The following is an 18,432-nucleotide window of genomic DNA, read 5'->3' on the forward strand; positions in this document are numbered from 1 at the left end:
AAAAAGCACCTCTTCAGCTATCCAGTAGGCCCCCTTCAAATACTGGATGGCTGCTCTAAGGTCTCCCATGAGCCATCTCTTTTTCAGGCTTAACCCCAGCTCTCAGTGTTTCTTCTTAAGAGATGTACTCCAGCACTCCGATCATCCTTGTGTCCCTCCTCTGGACCTGCTCTAACAGTTCCATGTTAAGAGTCACAGGTCTTGTACTGGGGGCTCCAGAGCTGACACAGTACTCCACATAGGGTCTCATGAGAGAGAGAGGGAGAGAATCACCTCCCTCAGCCTGCTGGCCACACTTTTGATGCAGCCCAGAATGCAAACCATATCCTGGGCTGCATCAAAAGCATGGCCAGCAGGTCAAGGGAGGCAATTGCCAGCTCATGTTGAGCTTCTCACCCACCAGCTCCCACAAGGCCTGTTCTGGACTGCTCTCTATCCATTCTCCACCTAGCCTATATTTGTACTGGGGATTGCCCCAACTCACATGCAGGATCTTGCACTTAGCCTTGTTAAACTCCATGAGGTTGGCATAGGCCCACCTGTCAAGGTCCCTCTGGATGGCATCCCTTCCCTCCAGCATGTCCACTGCACCACAGTTTTGTGCTGTTGGCAGACTTGGTGAGGGTTCACTCAATCCCACTTAATCCATGTTGCTGACAAAGATGTTAACCAGCACCAGTCCCATTACCAACCCCTGAGGAATACCACTTGTTGCTTGTCTTCACTTAGACATAAAGCCATTGACTGCTACTCTTTGAGTGTCATCATCAAGCCAATTCCTTACCCACTGAGTGGTCCACCCATAAAATCGAGACCTACCAATTTGGAGACCAATATGTTGTGGGGTACAGTGTCAAATGCTTTGCACAAGTCCAGGTAGAAGACATCAGCTGCACCTCTCTTTTCCCTCAACACTGTTACCCCATCATAGAAGGCCACCAAATTTATCAAGCACAATATGCCCTTGGTGATGCCATGATGGCTGCCACCAATCACCTCCTCATGTTTTATGTGCCTTAGCAGAGTTTTCAGGAGGATATGTTCCATGATATTGCCAGATACTGAAGTGAGACTGACCAGCCTGTAGTTCCCCAGATCAGAGGCTGGAAGAGACCTGTGAAGATCATCAAGTCTAAACCCTCTGCCACCACAGGCTTACCTAAAGCAGAGCATGTAAGAACACATCCAGACAGGCCTTTAAAGCATCCAGAGACAAAGACTCTTCCTAAAGAGCTTGTAACCCTCCATCCAAACACTCCAGTAATAGGAGCTATCCTACCAGAACTCTGTCTCTAGCTACTCGTTTGTTCCTCCATGCTAGGTGCATTATCTAAAGGCAGTCAAATTTGGCCCATGTTGAAACTGACTTACTGGTTGGAATTCCTTAGTGAAGCATTTCAGGTGCTCTCCTGCTGGTCTGCAAGCCAGCTAAGAGATACCTCTTCCCCACTTTTATTCATCTACCTAAAGACGTACGGATGCTAAAGTCCACAGGGGTGGATATAAACAGTTATGAATGTCTGAGTAATGTCTTTAAGTAAAGAACTATCTTTTCAATACTTGACCAGATGGGTATTATTTGTCTCTGTGGATGATACAGCTTTTAGCTATTTTTACCAGAAAAGACATGCTGATTACCCTCCACAAAGGACTCTTTTTCTTTTTTATATTTATTTATTTTCAAACTTTGAGAGCTAACCAGTTTTCCATTTCACATAAATTATGCTACCATGTAGTCTTGGTTCCATTGACAACACTAAAATAAATCCTAACTATAACAGCAACATTACACATAAGATAGGATTATCAAGGAAAGAAAAGACTTTGCAGGCAGTCTACTTACAAATTCCTAATGCTACCTACGGCCACAGCACATCATGCATTTGGTCCCATGTAACTATCTGCATTCAAAGGGAGCTTCTCAACTCTTCTTCATTACACATCCTAGGAACACAATTTCTGTATAACTTAAGAATTATTCAGTTGTATTCAGAAATGTGTGGAAGAAGTAAGTGGCCTATACTGTTGCATAGAAATTGTTTTTCTAGCATGAAGGAAAACTCCAGAATTGTTCAACAGAAATTGTAATCTTTGACTATTAACTGGAATTTCATGCCCTTTTAAAAGGCCTTCTTTGTTACCAGATCCAGAAGCTGAATACCAACATGAAAGCTGCTGATGCTACTTCAAATCATCGGGTGCTTTCTCTTCCTTCATTACTCTGTTTAATGAGTATCCTCTCCCCTCATCCCTATTCACCCAAAAGAGTTTATCATGAGTGAGAGATAAACCATTTTTAAAGAACCAAAAGCCTCTAACAGTATGATTTAAAAACAAAACTAAACAAAATCCAACCAAAGAAAACCACCAAAAAACCCACAAAAATAAAAACCCCAACAAACAAACCCCACATGCTTTTTGAGCACAAAAGCTCAGCATAAACTATGACATTCCTCTATTGGGATAATAATGTTATGGCAATTAATTTGAAGACATGGCAAAGAGTTGCCTTTACTAGAATTCAAACCCCAAAGTATACTAAGGGCTACACAAATGCCTTAAGCTGCTCTGCAGATGGACAATGAAGAATGCACCCCATCCTACCCATTCTACATCCCTCCTCTGCCCTCTCATACCAGCATTAGTTGCCTGCCCTGACAGAAGGGATGGAAAACTATCCCTTCCTCTTGCCACCACCATCAAAATGGTCAGTGCATGGCAGGATTCCTGAAGTAGATCTCGCACCACGTAGCTGTGTATGGGAGCAGAGGGAAGAGGGCAGCAAGAAGAGACTGATGAAGGCAGGAGGGGTAGGCTGCCAGGTTGCACAGGAAAGACAGTAGCACATTTCTGACAGTGCGGCAAGACAAGAAAGAGATTCCCAGGCAAAGCAGACAAGGGTTCCTTTGATGAGAAAGTTCTTATGCTCAAAATGCAAATTTGACCCAAAGCACTAGGAAAGAGAACTTTAATCAAGGTAGAGCAAATGGATTGGTAGCCTGGCCCTCCTGCAAGTTCAAAAGAGTTTATTATCATTAACATCACTACTGAATGAACATAATATGATTTCTGTGTTATGTAGGAAGAGACAGGCTTATGTGACAAAACTCCTAATGTATGTGAAAACTGAGTTCTTCCTTCAGGTGGTCAAGAGATTGGCAGCATAAAGCTACCTGTTCAGTAGGAAGCACCTAGTTAAGTCCCATTTCAACTTATCACACCATTTGGCATCCAGGCCTCTATAATCTGTCCACTGAATACAGTTTTTACCTACCATTTGTTCCAGCAGCCTCTGCTTCTTCTCTGGGTGATTCTTGAAGGAGTGAAGCTACCTCTGGCTGCTGCTGCTGTCCATCCAGCTCCTGAGGTGCTGTAACAGCTCCTGGCTGTTGTGTTTCCTGTGGTACAGCATCATGTTTCAAACCGTCTTCATTAACATCAGGTACTGGTAAACTTGCATCTAAAACCTTCATGGGCAAGTATTGGTTGAAGGAAGGAAAAAGAGAAGGGGAAGAAAAAAGAACATGAATATTAAGCCATTTTTTTCTCAAAGAACATTCTTTTGCATGTATACATGCAAGTATTTAGGGAAATAAATAGTTCTGTGCTTCTATGTAGCATTCCACCTTTTCAAAATAATTAACTTCAACAAATTCAGGTACTTCTGTGAGAAAACTAACCAATCAAACAAGCAAACCATCATCTGGGACTATTGATTTTGCTGTTCCCCCATATGAAATACATGGGAGAATCAAATGGTACAAACAATGGCAAATAACCTTGTTCAGAAATTGGTCTCTAGCATGAAAAACTCCAGGATAACATGAACCTAGCTGATGAAAAGATATTATTAATTCTTTAAAGTGTCTGGCACAATTGTATTCATTGTTGTCTTTGGTATCACTCCTCTGCTGATGTGCTTACCCTGTTACCATAAATAGATATAACTAAAAGAAACTGAACTATTCAGGTTGAAAAGTAGAGTAAGTAAATCCCATGAGGTAATTCAGTGAAATGGGGATTAAAACTAGAATTTTTGGGCATTAGCTATTAGGCAGAGATTATTCTTACAGGGTGAGGGAAAAGCTTCACAATTCTTTGAGAATTATTTTGTCTAGATTTTCTAATTGAAAAAGAAAAATATATTTTTTCAGCTTCCACCTTTGATACATTTTAATTATGTTCAGAATTTTATTGGCTTACCATGTAACAAAGAAGATACATTCAGAAGCATATTTTTGTTTTAAAAGTATGATGTGTTGTGGTCATTAAAAATTATTGCCTTGCCTTTTAGTTGTTAAATTAACTAGGTTTTTGATCGATTGTTTTACCTCCCAACTGAACCCATTTCAACTAATTAACCAAGTCATAAACATCTGTTCTTGAAGTGTACATTTGAAGTGGTAGAACAGCAAACCTCAATTACATACCACTGTCTTATTGCTCAGCTGTACTCCCAAAATACTGCCATTGAAACCATGTTAGTTAAGCAAAAGAACCACAGATACCTCCCATCTTTCAGTGTAATGTAATATCCAGAAGCTTGAAGCACTAAACTGGGATGAGAAAGATGCTACCTTCCTGACTATTCTCTTCCAAAACCCACTAAAAAAAAACTCTGAATGGGGAGATCCATTTCATCTTTACCAGCAATTAGCCTGCCACAACAGAATTTCAAATCAATGCACAAAGTGTGGGGCAAAGAACTTTGCTCTTACAATTCAACCCCCTTTTCACAGGCCAGACCAGATCCAAGAGAAGCACCACAGCCCCACTTCCACAGGCACAAAGTGTGCATTTGGGTCCCCAGTTCTCAGTTCAGAAGCCCTTAATTGAGCCAAATTGTTTCCACCTGGTGTTGCTGTGCTCCTCAAAGCCGCCTTTCACAGCCACATAATCCACCTCACAAAAAAGAACTCCATTCTGCTTGACTGCCAATACCACAGATGGAATAATTTGGCTTCAGAATTTTCACATGCTGAGACCAGATATTAAATAGAAGAAATACGGAATGGCTCAACACTCAGATTACATTCCTGCTTCTCACATCATCCTTCTCATAAATCTAAAAGCACAGGAACTCAGGAGGAATACAAATGCCATGCCAAACAGAGGCATGTAAACTCTGGGAAGCTCTTCTTGCAGTTACATGCAGCATTAAATGAAAGGTAGTAACCAATTAAAGACTAGCAACAGACACAGAAAAGAATAACCTAATTCTTAAAGGGCTTTGAGATTCTCCAATCTTAATTTATTAAAGGACAATTAATATTTCTAAATAATAAATGTTACTCATTTGTTCTTGCAAGACAACTGCTAATCCTGCAATCAGAAGAACAACCTTAACTTTGCTGACTCTAAGGGCACTTGGCTGTCTGAAGATAAATCCATGGATGAATATTTCAGGATGACACTCTCAGAACCAGCACCAACAATTCTTTGAAGTCACAAGAAGGGCAGCAGCACTGATTGTCTTAGCACTCCTCACTGTATTCAAAGGTTTCCTGCCTTTTTTTCCAAGTTTCTCTCAGTCAGCAAACCGTTTTAAAACTCGAGCTGTATGTAGAGACATATATCCATAGACAAGAAGTCGACTGTTTGCCCAAGTGTCTGATACAGGCCTGAGGACTCTGCAAGGAACAAGGGTACAAAGCAGCTGGGTACCTTAATGTAGTATAACTTGTCTCCTTTTAAATTGAGAACCCAGTTGTGGCAAAATATTAACCATGGTGACACTTAATATTCCCCCTGTTCTGAATTTATTGTACAGTCAAGATATATTCAAGAAAACAGTGATTATATGCCAGCCCAAAGATTTGTGACCAAAATTCTTAAGTCACTGAATCTGGCAGATAACCCTTTAGATCTGTAAAATGTTGATACCTCCAGTATGAGGTCAGCAGGTCAAAGGAGGTGATTCTCCCACTCTACTCAGCTCTGGTGAGACCCCACCTGGAGTACTGTGTCCAGTTCTGGAGCCCCTATTACAAGAGGGATATGGACGTGCTGGAACGTATCCAGAGAAGGGCCACGAGGATGATCAGAGGGCTGGAGCACCTCTCCTATGAGGACAGACTGAAGGAGTTGGGGATGTTCAGTCTGCAGAAGAGAAGGCTCTGAGGTGACCTTATTGTGGCCTTCCAGGATCTGAAGGGGGCCTACAAAAAGACTTCTCAGGATCTCAGGTAGTGATAGGACTAGGGGGAATGGAATGAAGCTGGAGGCGGGGAGATTCAGGCTGGATGTGAGGAGGAGGTTCTTCAGCATGAGAGTGGTGAAACCCTGGAATGGGTTGTCCAGGGAGGTGGTTGAGGCCCCATCCCTGGAGGTGTTTAAGACGAGGCTGGACAAGGCTCTGGCCGGCCTGATCTAGTGTGGGGTGTCCCTGCCCATGGCAGGGGGGTTGGAACTAGATGATCCTTGTGGTCCCTTCCAACCCTGACTGATACTATGATACTATGAAGAACAGAGTTAAAAGTGAAAACATTACTAAATGTAAGACTACAAGAAGTTTTTACTACGAGCTAGTGCAATTATCAGCTCTTTTCAATGCGTATGTAAATTCAATTCTGAAAGCAGAACATCACAACTGACTAAAAATGTAAATGCATAAAAAATTTGACCAGACTTGCAGTATAACCCTGCCGTGCCAGAGAAGAGGGACCTTTTTACCCCAGCCTCTTTGGAAAGAGTTTGATGTGATTCTTGGCCATGGGAAGGCAAAACCAAGTTTTTCAAATCGAGTCTTCTTCTTTAAATAACCAAGTGATTAAAGCTAATTCAACAACAGTATTTTTTTGCAAATTAAAATGTGTGCAAAGGAGGAGAAAACCTGTCTTTGTGGGGGGTCGCAATACAAAGGAAGACACAAGAGTATCATTAGATGTTGGGGGTTTTTCTTAAAGTTTTCTGTTCTGAAAAAAGTTGTTCAGCCTCTTTATGAGGGTCAGTGCAGTCTGTCCCACTGCATTAGTCTTCAAAAGAAACTAATTTAAATTTTCATTCACATTAACTGCTCCATTTCTCTGAAGGGATCTAAACTGTAGTTTAGTCCAATTACATCTAATTTAGTGAGATATATTCTGAATTCCATCGAGAGCTGCAAAGCTTAGACAAATATAAAGGTAAAGTTTAGCGAGATGGGTGAAAAACCTTAGACAAAATTAATGGTATTAGAAATCTGGTTATTCAGCTCTGTGTGTTTGGAATGAGACATCACAGTTGGCTGGTTTATTGGGTTTCTGCAACACACATTCATTGCTCTCCTTTGATTATTAATTAATTTATGAATGTGTTGTCTCATAAATGCAAGAGAAACCAAAGAGAACTGGTTATCCAGCTCCCTGATCCTTCAGCTTCTTCATTCCCAAAACAAAGGACCATCAATGAAACAACACTGCAGTTCCTGTTGTCACTACTATACATCATGAACGTTCGGAAAAAAAAAATACATCCCTCAAATCTATCACTAAGGTGGAAGCAAAAAGCAGACAAACAGCTGAAGAGACTAAAATGCACAAGGCGTGTTGCCCACGTCACTAACCAACAGCAGCTTCTTCTCCATTTTCTACACATTGTTAAGTCCAACTGCTGGACCTCATTAAATGCACACGAAGTTTAAAATGTATAAAGAAAACCAACACAAAGAATTACATGAAATATGGATGAACAGCAGCTCCATGATCTCTCACTGTACATTAGCACATGCTTCATTCATGCAGTATTTGGGGGGGGGGGGGGGGGGGGGGGGGGGCCTTGTAGCTCCCAGCTTCTTCTCCCACCAGCAATCACCACCATTCCCAACATTCCTTGTACCAGACTCAAATCATTCCAGGGATTCCTCACACCAGGCCCAAATGCACTAGAGTTAATTTTGCCTCATTCTGTTAATCCTGCTACACTGATTCTACATTAGATTACTAAAATAGCCAGATCCAGCTGTCTGAACAACTGAGCAAACTAACATAATGGTCTCTAATATTTTTCTTGGTTTGATTTTAAACCTTTGGAAAAGTCTGAAGCACTGCTGATCTGCTCAGGGGGTCCACTCTTAACACATGCTGCTTGATTAGAAGTATCTTCAAACATCAACATTTAGGAAAAAAAAAATCTGAATTTAGGTCATTCCATCTTTGTTCACAGCAGTTTGTCTTGTTTTGCATTGGCTAAGGCATTAGAGATTCGTGGGACATTGCAAATTCCAGGTGAAGAAAATATAAGGCACACAACAGCATTCTTAATTTCAGTATTTTATTTCTGGGTAACATCTGCAAACAAAGCCAAAAGCCTTCTCCTTGCCTTTCATTACCTCTTCTGTCCTAATTCTGTCTGACTTCCTTGTGACACCTCCTTCTGGACAATGACTTAAAATCCATGTGGCTAAACCAAAATCAACCACATCACCTCTGTGATCTCTGATTGCAAACTGTGAAAGAAGCATTACTCTTAATCTGTCATTCTGGTCCAAACCTTAATCTTGATCCAACCTGGGAGCTCCTTCCCAGGTCTCGGGAAGTCCTCAGCAGTCCTCAGACACTACTTCAGCATTCACATATAGGTACAATTTATCCAGATGTTAAGGATCAGTTAGCATAAGGACTGAGCACAAAGCATGTTTCTCTCCTTTGAGTAACAGCTAGCACAGCTTGCATTTCCAACCAGGATTTTCAAAGACCCAACACTTTTCATCTCTTTAGCCTCCACCACATCAAACACAACCTAATTGCCTTGGTTTTCAAAGTGCTCTGACACTCCCTTTACCACCTCCCCCTTATCTCCTATATGATTAGAGGGCTATTTCACACATTTGGTGGATCCATGACACCAATTTCCACTGTGCATTTTTTTTAATTAAGCATTTTTATGCTTTCTTCCCAGCCACTTCACAAGTGTGGGTGGTCCTCCAAACCTTACACACAAACTACATCCCACTTGGAAGCAAAGTACTTAGAGGGAATAAGACTCCAGTGAACCAAGAGAACCTTACAGCCTTCTCATTCATCTCAAGTGCCGCAAACTGAGGCTCTTAGAGACACTGTTTCCTGCGGTACTTGATTAAGCTTAGTTTTACCATCGCTAATGTAATATTTTCAGGCTGACTCAGCTCCCTCACCAGAACACAGTTGTTTAAACAGCAGATATAAGTCTGTCCCAGCTGTTATTTGTCAGGCACTCAGACAATAAGACACTTTGACATCTCAGCTGGCAACCTCTTTAGAAGAGACAGTTCCAAATATTTACTGTCTAGCACACACTTGCTCTCATTACAAAGCAGGTAGCATAATCAAGTTACTGCTTAGAAATGGGAACCACCCTGAGAACAGTTTGAACAACTCACTGCTCCAGAGTGAGGGGCCTTAGATGTAAGTAAGCCAAGAATCCAGCATGTGACATCAATTCCCATAAAAGACTATTTCTGCCAAACCTAAATTTTGCTGCAGGGGTAGCTTATTAGTATGCAAGTATTTTTCCAGATTCTCTCTTTAAATTTCCCTATGCCGTTTCAGGTAGCTGCCCCAACACAGCTCTGCTTGCTCAGCAGGGAAGCAAAAAGAAACTTGTATTAAAACTGCTACTTTGATGTTTTAAATAAAATGAAAGTTATGGAGACGGAGTGATTGAAAATGCTTTAGCCAAGATGTTGGTAGGATGACACAGCCCTCCTTGCATCACCCACATGGCTCCTAGCTGCTTTCTGCCCCATGGGACCTCATTGGAGGACACCGCTGCAGAGGGCAGCATCCTGACATCTTTTTCCAGTTCTCGGTGACGCCCAGCATCCAAAGGGAAGTTGAGTGAGAGTCTCTGCTATGAACAGAGAGGGAGTTCACAAGTTAGTGTCACCCAGCTTCCTGCCTAATCCTGGTCACAAGGTCCTGCCTGCTCTCCTGCACCTGCTGCTTCTGCTGTTCAAGTCCCAGAAGCGAACACATCTTGCTAAATCAGCAGAGAATGACCTTGCCAAAGAAGCCGAACAGCTTTCTAGAGCATTTACTCCTTCAACAATCTTGCCCAGTGCCAGAAGCAGCAAACAGTAAACTGCAGGTTCCCCAGGGAGGATGCAGAAGCACAGGACCCATCCCATCAGAAAGCTCAAAACTTCTGTCAGTCCAGGATACCAAAGGTTTGTCTGGTCTCCTCTGCAAGACTAAGAAGATCTTGTTCCTACTTCTAGCACTACTATGAAATCTCTTCAATCCTTCTCAGGCCAAGCTTCAGGCCTCTGCACTACTCAAGGCAGTCTGATGGGAAAGGTTCACAAGCAGACAGGGTCTACCAGCTCACTACCACGAACAAGGAGGTGTTTTTTTTTCTCCTCCTGTCCTGCTGCAGATACTTGCCTTGTCCTGGCTCTGGGTCTCACACAGGCATCGCAGGAGTCAAATGAAGTCACTAAATACACCAGGATACTAGCCCAGAAAAACAGTGTAATTTAAAAAACCCAGTTTCCAGAAGGTTTAGTGAGTTTAACCGCTTACAGCTAGACAAGGTGAGGAGCAGATGCAGTGCAGCTTGAGACTGCTCATTTGGGGCATGACCAGGAAGACAGATTGGGGAGAAAGAAAAGGTTGGGGAAAGGAGTATTGCTGCTCAAACAGCAAGGAGATAACTGCATCAGATAGACCAGCCTTCTATGGTACCACACCCTGTGCCTTGATTTCAACTGGACTTTGGGTGTTGGTTCACAAATTCAATTAGTTCAATTCAGGCATGCAAATGTATGAGTACCTCCAGGATTTGTCATGCTCCCTGCAGAGGGGGCTTCCCACAGAGGGGTGGCAATGCAAGATAAAGAGCAGCCAGCTCTGCCGCGTTTAAACTTTGTCTGCTGTAGTCAAAACAAAACAAAACAAAACAACAAATACCAGTTTCAAGTCGCAGTAACATGGGTACTCTGGATCTGTAGTTCACCAGCAACTTGTGAAAGGATGGGGTGAACAGCTGAGGTTCCAAACTGTTGAACCCATACTTAATCTGCGGTGCTTGCAAGCCAACACCCAAGGCTCTTAAATATCTCACCCACTGTAAACAAGTGCTTTACACGTCTCTCACATCTCCCAGGCTATAAAACCGAGAAACACCCAAACGCTCTCTCTTCCATTAACTAGGACACCTGAAAAGTTGGTATCTGGCTAAAGAGTCATATGTCAATAACAATAACAATATAGCATACAAACTATAAATTTGTCCCTCTCTAGAAGGCAAAGGGGTTTTTCTACAAAATAAAACCATGTCATGAAAAAAACCAAACCAAACTTGTTTAACTATTTTGAAGAATTTCACGAGACAGAAAAGCAAAACTGGTATGATATTTGATAACCTATATTAGACTAGATGCTTAAACAATTTCTGTATGATTGACTTGCCAGGGTGCACTCAAGTTAGATTCTATTAAAGTCAGTTTTCAAAGTCTTTCTCCTACAAGAAAGAATTATGGTAAGTGTTTCAATTTGGAAAGCACAAGAAAGAAGCCCATGCTTCAAAATGTCCCCACTGTATCATCGACAAACAAATTAGTTCTTTGACAGATTCCTCCAGGGACATTGCTGGATCTGGTAGTTTTCAAATTCAAAGGGCTGAAAGGAGTAACAGCAAAAAATTGTGTCCAAAATGTGCATGAAATTGCTGTACTGTAGTAAGAACAGACTATATGAGACCAAATGTCATTAGAAGTAATTTTTGTTTTGTCATGGAAGGCAAAAATAGCAGTTTTGGAAAAATGGTAGTAACACAACTTCTTACAGCACTGAAATGACAAAAGAACTTTCATACTTGTAAACAGCTCTACTTAAATAGAAGTGTCTAAAATCTATTAGAAAGTGTATAAGACTTAAAGCATAGAATTAATCATAATCTGTATTTGAGAACAGCATTAAAGGTATTATCTTTTTTTCGGGTCTTAGTTCCCATAACTGGATACAAGTGGCTACAAATGTTGTATCCCTTCTTCAAAGTCACATTACCTTTATTTTAACACAATCACGGTGGCCAAAAGCTTGCCTTATATAAATTCATTCGCATCTAAATTTCAGCTTTTGAATTCTAAAATTGGCCAACATAACTGCCAACTATTTTGTTAATCAATACCAATCCCTAACACTTATTTGGTTAAAAAGAAAATATATCTCAGTTAATTTAAAGTTCATTCTCAATGTGGTTTTGGAATCTGTCAAAACATGCACCAGGAGGTCTAATGACAACAAGGAACTATGGGAAATTCAACTTGGAAGTTAAATCTGAACCACAAGGTCAAAGTAACAAAGTCATAACCAGTTCTCAAGCTCTCAAGATCTATACACCCACGCACCAGCTACAGAAACTTCTGAGTATCGCTGCTCTGAGGACCCGAACTCTGAAGAGCCTGAAGAAAAGGATCTTGGTGTAATGTGGAATTATTTTTCTCCCAACAAACTAATGCCAAGCAACACTATGTAAACACGTAGATGCACATAACCTCCCTTTCAGTCCCAGAATCCCCTAAACGCGCCTATTCCAGAGGGATAAAATGGGTTCATTCATAATCTATTTTTAAACACCAGACATGTTTGAAAAGAATTTCTTTCAATTCTTCAACGTCTTTATTAAAAATAACACATACCTAGGGCTCCCTTACTCCCTACTGGCTGAGAGTTAGCGAGTCGCTCCCGTTTCCCCACTGTGCGGTATGACACTAGGGAGCAGGAAAGCCACGGCTACAAGCCCACGACGCGGCCACTGACGACCCCGTCCCCGCCTGCCCGCGGCGCCGGGGCTGCAGTCCAGGTGAGCCTGAGGCTGAGGGGATGCGGGACAGTGGGGGACGGGGCACTTCCAGGCCGACGCCCAGCTATAGAAACTGTAAAACCGTCGGGCTGGCCGCGCCCCGATGCGCCTCCCACCTGCATCCTCGGGAGGGATGAGGAAGGATGGATGGAAGGATGAGAAAGGATGGATGGAAGGATGAGGAAGGATGAATGGAAGGATGAGGAAGGATGGATGGAAGGATGAGGAAGGATGGATGGAAGGATGAGGAAGGATGGATGGAAGGCAGGGGGTGTGGGGAGAAGGCTGCGGTGCTGCGGAGAGCCCTGGGCAGCACTGTGAGCCCGCCGCAAGACCGCAGTCAGGAGATTTCTTGGCGCAGACCCCGCCGTGGGTAGGTGCGGCCCTTCTCCCCCCCGACACGCGGCCGCAACAAAAGCGGCGGCGCCCCTGGGGCCGCCCTCGCCCCCCGCCCCTGCTGCCGCCAGCGGCGGGAGTTTTATGACTGCGGCGCTGGCCATGGCGCAGTCCCAGCACCACAGCGGCCGCCTCTTTGCCCCAGCTCCGGACTTGGCCCAGGCGGTGCCCGCCCGCCGCGGCAGGTGCCCACCGCCGCGGCGGGAAAGTTTCGCCGGGCTGGGGGTGCGGCGGGAGCCGCCGCCCAGCGTCCGTCCTCCCCCCACCCCAGCTTCCCGCCGCCCCTGCCTTACCTTGGCGGGCTCCGCTGGCGCCTGGGGCGCCCGCGCCGCCTCTTCTGCCTGCAGCGGCTCAGGGGGAGTGCCGGGGGGCTCGGCGGCGGCCCCGGCTCCGTCCTGAGGGGCAGGCGGCTCGGCGGAACTGCCGGCGCCCATGGCGCTGCCCCGCGGCCGTGCGGAGCCGCGGGCTGGGGCTGGCGGAGGGCAGAGGACGGCGGCAGCACAGCCGGGAATGAGGGAGTCCGGGTCTCCGCAAACTCCTTCAGGGAGCGCGAGGAGAAGAAGAGGGAAAGGGAAAAAAAAAAAAAAAAAAAAAAAAAAGAGCGAGCGAGAACCAGCGAGGAAAATCACCTCCTCCCCTGGTCCCCCCGCCCGTCTGCCTCTTGCTCCATCACATGAGCAGAGCCCCGGACACGCCTTGCAGCATCAAATCGGGCTGATAAGGAGCGGCCAAGGGGGGCAGCGCCCGCACTTCCCGGGCACTGCCGGGGTGGGGGCGCGGCCCGGTCCCTGGCTCTCTTCGGCGGCACCGCGGCGCTGACTCAGCATTTCAGACCCTTCCCCGCGTTCGCCAGGACTGGGGCCGAGACGAGCCGTTGCCCGCCACCACACTCGCACACTCGACCTGCGCCCCCCGCGGAGGCGTCTGCGGCTCCTGAGCCGAGGGTTCAGTCCCCAAGCTTTCGGCGCCCTGCGCTTGCACATCTCAGCCATGCTGGGCCTGTCAGCGAGAACAACTTCATGCAGAAAAGTAGGGTTCTATGTCTTAAGCAACTTTGGAGAAACAAACAACAAAGCCGCCTTTTTTTTTTTCTTTTATTTCTTTCCTTTTTTTTTGTCACGCGGCACAGGTTCGCTTCCATTCACGCCTTTTTACATAGCATTAATATGCAAAGCAAAAAACACCGTAGGTTCTCTCCTAGCCCTGAACACACAATGCTTCTTTTCCCATGCCACAAAAGCAGGACAAATGTATATGTAGGGATGTGCTTACCCGATATTTTCCAAAAGTATCAGCAAGGAAATAGCACATATGTTAAAATTAACCAGCCACAATGCACCAAATGGGTACCAAACAGATCCGGTCACTGTTCTTCACTGCAAGTATGAATTAATTTATTTTTTTCTAAACATGTAAATCTATCCATCCCCAATGGAGTGCGTGGTTAAAACCAGGTGTTACTTGAAGAGTTCATAGCACATAGTATAGAATCATATAAAATTTCCTTTAGAATATTTGAACCAGTCCTTGCCCACCAAAACACCATTTCATTCTCTAAAAAAGCATTCTCTTAAAAATCCACTCTACAAATTGTCTGATCTCTGCTCACTGGTCATTTTTTTCCCCTGAAAGATCCCCTGCAGCAACTCCCTTTAACTAGTGCAAGAACCTACCAGAGTTTTTGGCATTCCCCAGAACAAAACTGCTGTTGTAGATTACACGGGTGGAATCAACATTTCCCCCTTTCTACCTACCCTAGCTCATTTTTAGATGAGCTTTTTGGCTTATATATGTGTGTGTGTGTCAGAGCAGGAGCATGTTGTCCTAAAGTAACTTACCTACCCAACAGTTGTCTTATTTCATTATTTCTTCCTCATCTCCAGGAAGTTAGCAGTGAGGCATTTGTTTTACAGGAGTGCAGCAAAAGTAAGAAGGGAGTGAAAATCAGTTGTGTAGTCACCTGGTTCAGGGAGGTGGAAATTAAATGCATGACAAGTAGTTGTTAACCCTAAGCTTTGCCAGGCTGGAGCACTCAGGTCCTCCGTGCAAGAGCAGTATCTAAAACACACTGGCCTCCAGACAGCCTTTCAGGCCATACACAGAGAACTTGAGGTGCCTCCAGCTCCGGGAAGAAGGGTCTACACTTTCAGCACTGTCTGAGTCTCTGTAGATGGATTTCCCCACAGCCACCTAATGCTCCTGAATCACCTATCAGTCAGCACCCACAGCAGGGGAGTGAGGAGCCCTTTCCCAGTCTTTTCTGAGTGTCATCCTCCAATGCCAATGTGTCCAGTGAAGGAAGAGCTAGCACCATCTCCATTCCCCACTAAATCTGCCTTTCTCTATGCTTTCAGCAGCTCCATTCTGGGATCTGCTGACTGAGGAGGCCAGAATGGCTGCTGCAGGGCCATCTTGGGTTCCCCTTTAGCCATGGACCCTAGGTGCAGACATAGAGATCTGCTGGGTTTTGGTGAGGGGAAGGCCAGCCATGGGGCTCAGTAGCACATGAAGCAGCCAGGAATGGCACATGTGGCGCAAGGGGAGACCAGGATTTTGCTGGGGAGTTTCTCAAGAAGGGAAATGTAACATACTTCAAGGTCTGTGACATATAATTTATCTTTTCAGTGCTTATTGACCACAAAATGCTTTATTTGAAAGAAGTTTTCTTTGCAACAGCCTCCTTCATCCCACTGAACTTGCTTTTCAGTCCTTTTGCTCACTCCTGGCACCACCTGCTTCATGCCCAGTGGTCTCAGAGCACATCAGCACACTCTGCAGCTGAGTGAGTGAAGCCCCTCTCAACACCCATCAACTGGTCATTTCTGAATACAGATTTCTTTCTTTCTGCTGGAACCCTGGCTACATCTCTATAGTGAAATAAAATGTCTGGGGATTTTTTTCTGGGTTAAGGCTGAGCAGTGCAGCACAGCTTGTGTGCCCACATTAAATTTCTCCCTGCTCCAAACCATCACATCTCTGCAAACTTGGCATGGGCAGCCACAGGCCAGTGTCTCATCCCTGTTTAATCCCTAGTATGGGCACAGCTCTTTTTTAATTTTGTATTTATTTATTTCCTTTTGTTTAGTTTCCTGAAGTAAATATAGTATAGGGACTTCAAGAGAGATATCCAATATCTCTGCTCTTGCCCAGAGGCTGGTGGGTTCACTTTTAGCATTTCACAATGCTCTGTACCCCGTGATGAACTGCAGGTCTGACTCTGGCATGTGTTAGCCTGTGTTTCTCTATTGTCTGCATGTGTGCTAGAGTGGCTATTGTCCAAACCTTTGCCCTGAAAGCTGCAACTGTCTCTTGCTATATCAAAGTGTTTTTCAGGCACAAAGTCTGTTTCTCTTGACAGCTTTTCTACTGAAGTGGAATCACATATGCTTCAGATGATCCTCCTCCTATCTCTCCAAGTGTTGGCACTGAGGCAATAGCATTCAAGCTATTGACAGGAGCATGCATGCACACTTTTTAGGATGAAAACAAGGAAGCCAAAAAGATAATAATCAAAACTCTACTGGCATGCTATCTAGACCTATTTCCAGTGAAACTCCTACTAAGAGGTCCAAGTACAGAGCTTCTGAATAGCAGGACAATCTTTTAGCATTGCAGCTAGCATATGACTTGTTTGAAATCTGAATAACTTTCATAATGAGATTTAAAATGCAGAGTCTGTGGACAAGGCTTAATTTACTTACCTTTAAAAACTCCTGCTTTTCCAAAAGCTTTTGATGTATCTGGTTCTGATGCATTTGTAAAGAAGATATGAACTCCATGTGTTGGTGCTGGTGAATTTTTTTCTGTTGTCTTCTGCCTGATTCATGATATTACCCATCCGGTCCTCGCAGCCTTGACTCTGTTGGTCCCTGCAAGTGAATACAAGCTTTGCTGCTGCCATCTGCTCCAGATGTGCCTGAGGATCAGTGGGATAGCCAGAGTATTGGCAGCAAGGTGGGCTTGAGAGGGCTGATGCCCAGCATCTCTGATGGGGAGCAGGGCCACCTGCCCAGCCTGCATGACAAAGGCTCCCCATATCTGATCCAGCCCAACTATTAACAGGTTTGTGCAAGACGGCAACAGGGAGCACTGGCAGCTGCCTGTAGCCCTGTTTACAAGAATGCTCCTGGTGCTTTTATCAGCAGTGGAGCCTCATTGGGATATTTTTGGCATAAAAGCTGACTGGAAACATATAAGTGTTCTTGAAATGGGAAGCTCTCAAGAACATACCTCAGATCTGGATAGGGAATATCTGACTTCGCCTCAGCTGTATTTACCAGCTATCTTCAGCTTTTTTCTCCTCTCCTTTGTCCAGGCATGATAGGAAATCCCAGGACACTGTTAGAAATAAATGTGTATGCCTAAGGAGCCAATATGTATCAGCCTAACAAAATACTGATGAGTGTAAAATGAAGAAAATTTCAAAAACAGCTGTGTAAAAACAGTTTGCTTGCAAGCAGCAGTGATAGGGTCATAGAAAGAAACAATGAGAAAGGAATAAATTTTACAAATTTAGCTAGGAGAAAACCCTTTCTTTACTTGCCAGGAGCTAACACACCCCAGAAAAATCACACTGATAAACAAAACAAAACAAAACAAAACAATACCTTAAAATCTAATATGTTTACATCACAGAGGTGACCTGGATCAGAAAAGACCTATTCACAGATAAAGACAAACATCTGTGCAATTTAGAAAATAACATTATAGGAGCAGAAATTGACTTTTAGTCAGAAATTGTCAAATTTGACAATTATTTCTCTAAAGGCCATACATTTGAATAACAATCATGTCATCAGTGCATAGCTGCACATTACTGCAGGACACAGATATCACTGTTGGACATGCCAGGTACATTTCAGGAGTGGCAGACCCAGCCTGTAGTATAGTTTCTCTTCTCACTTATCCATCTCTTTGCAAGGGGTGTTGGACAAATATATTAAACCCCTTGGGCAGTTCTATAGGGGGGCATGGAACAAGGCAAGAGATGGTAAGACTCCATTCCATTGGGAGTTTAGTTGTAGAGATGCCCAGCATGGCCTGGTCACTGCCCAGATAGCACTCTCAGCCCTGTAAGAGCTGTGGTTGCTGGACACCCTCTAATATGTGCATAGCAAAATATTGGTGTTTCCAGGAAGCAATATTTTGGTGTTCAAGATGGAAAAATACAGTAGCAGAAAATACTTTCTTCAGTAGGGAAAAAAAAAAAATAGTTTATAGAAGAAAATGAGAAGTATGCTATATGACTTTTCAGAGAAGGAGGAAACTCATCAT

At 44.0% G+C, this 18,432-nt stretch overlaps 1 protein-coding gene across 1 annotated transcript in view; it reads right to left on the bottom strand.

Moving 5' to 3' along the window:
• AKAP12 (A-kinase anchoring protein 12) overlaps positions 1 to 13,718 on the bottom strand; it is a 34,751-nt gene extending 21,033 nt beyond the window's left edge. Inside the window, exons 1-2 of the mRNA XM_068151868.1 lie at positions 13,452 to 13,718; positions 3,275 to 3,467 (exon numbers count right to left, since the gene is read on the bottom strand). Coding sequence (XP_068007969.1) covers positions 3,275 to 3,467; positions 13,452 to 13,592 — 334 coding nt within the window. The 5' untranslated portion in view covers positions 13,593 to 13,718. The remainder of the gene's footprint in view (positions 1 to 3,274; positions 3,468 to 13,451) is intronic.
• Positions 13,719 to 18,432: the final 4,714 nt, after the last annotated feature.

This window comes from Melanerpes formicivorus, unplaced genomic scaffold, assembly GCF_026170545.1.
Source record: "Melanerpes formicivorus ecotype bairdi unplaced genomic scaffold, bMelFor1.0.p_v2 SCAF_2, whole genome shotgun sequence".
Taxonomy (NCBI): domain Eukaryota; kingdom Metazoa; phylum Chordata; class Aves; order Piciformes; family Picidae; genus Melanerpes; species Melanerpes formicivorus.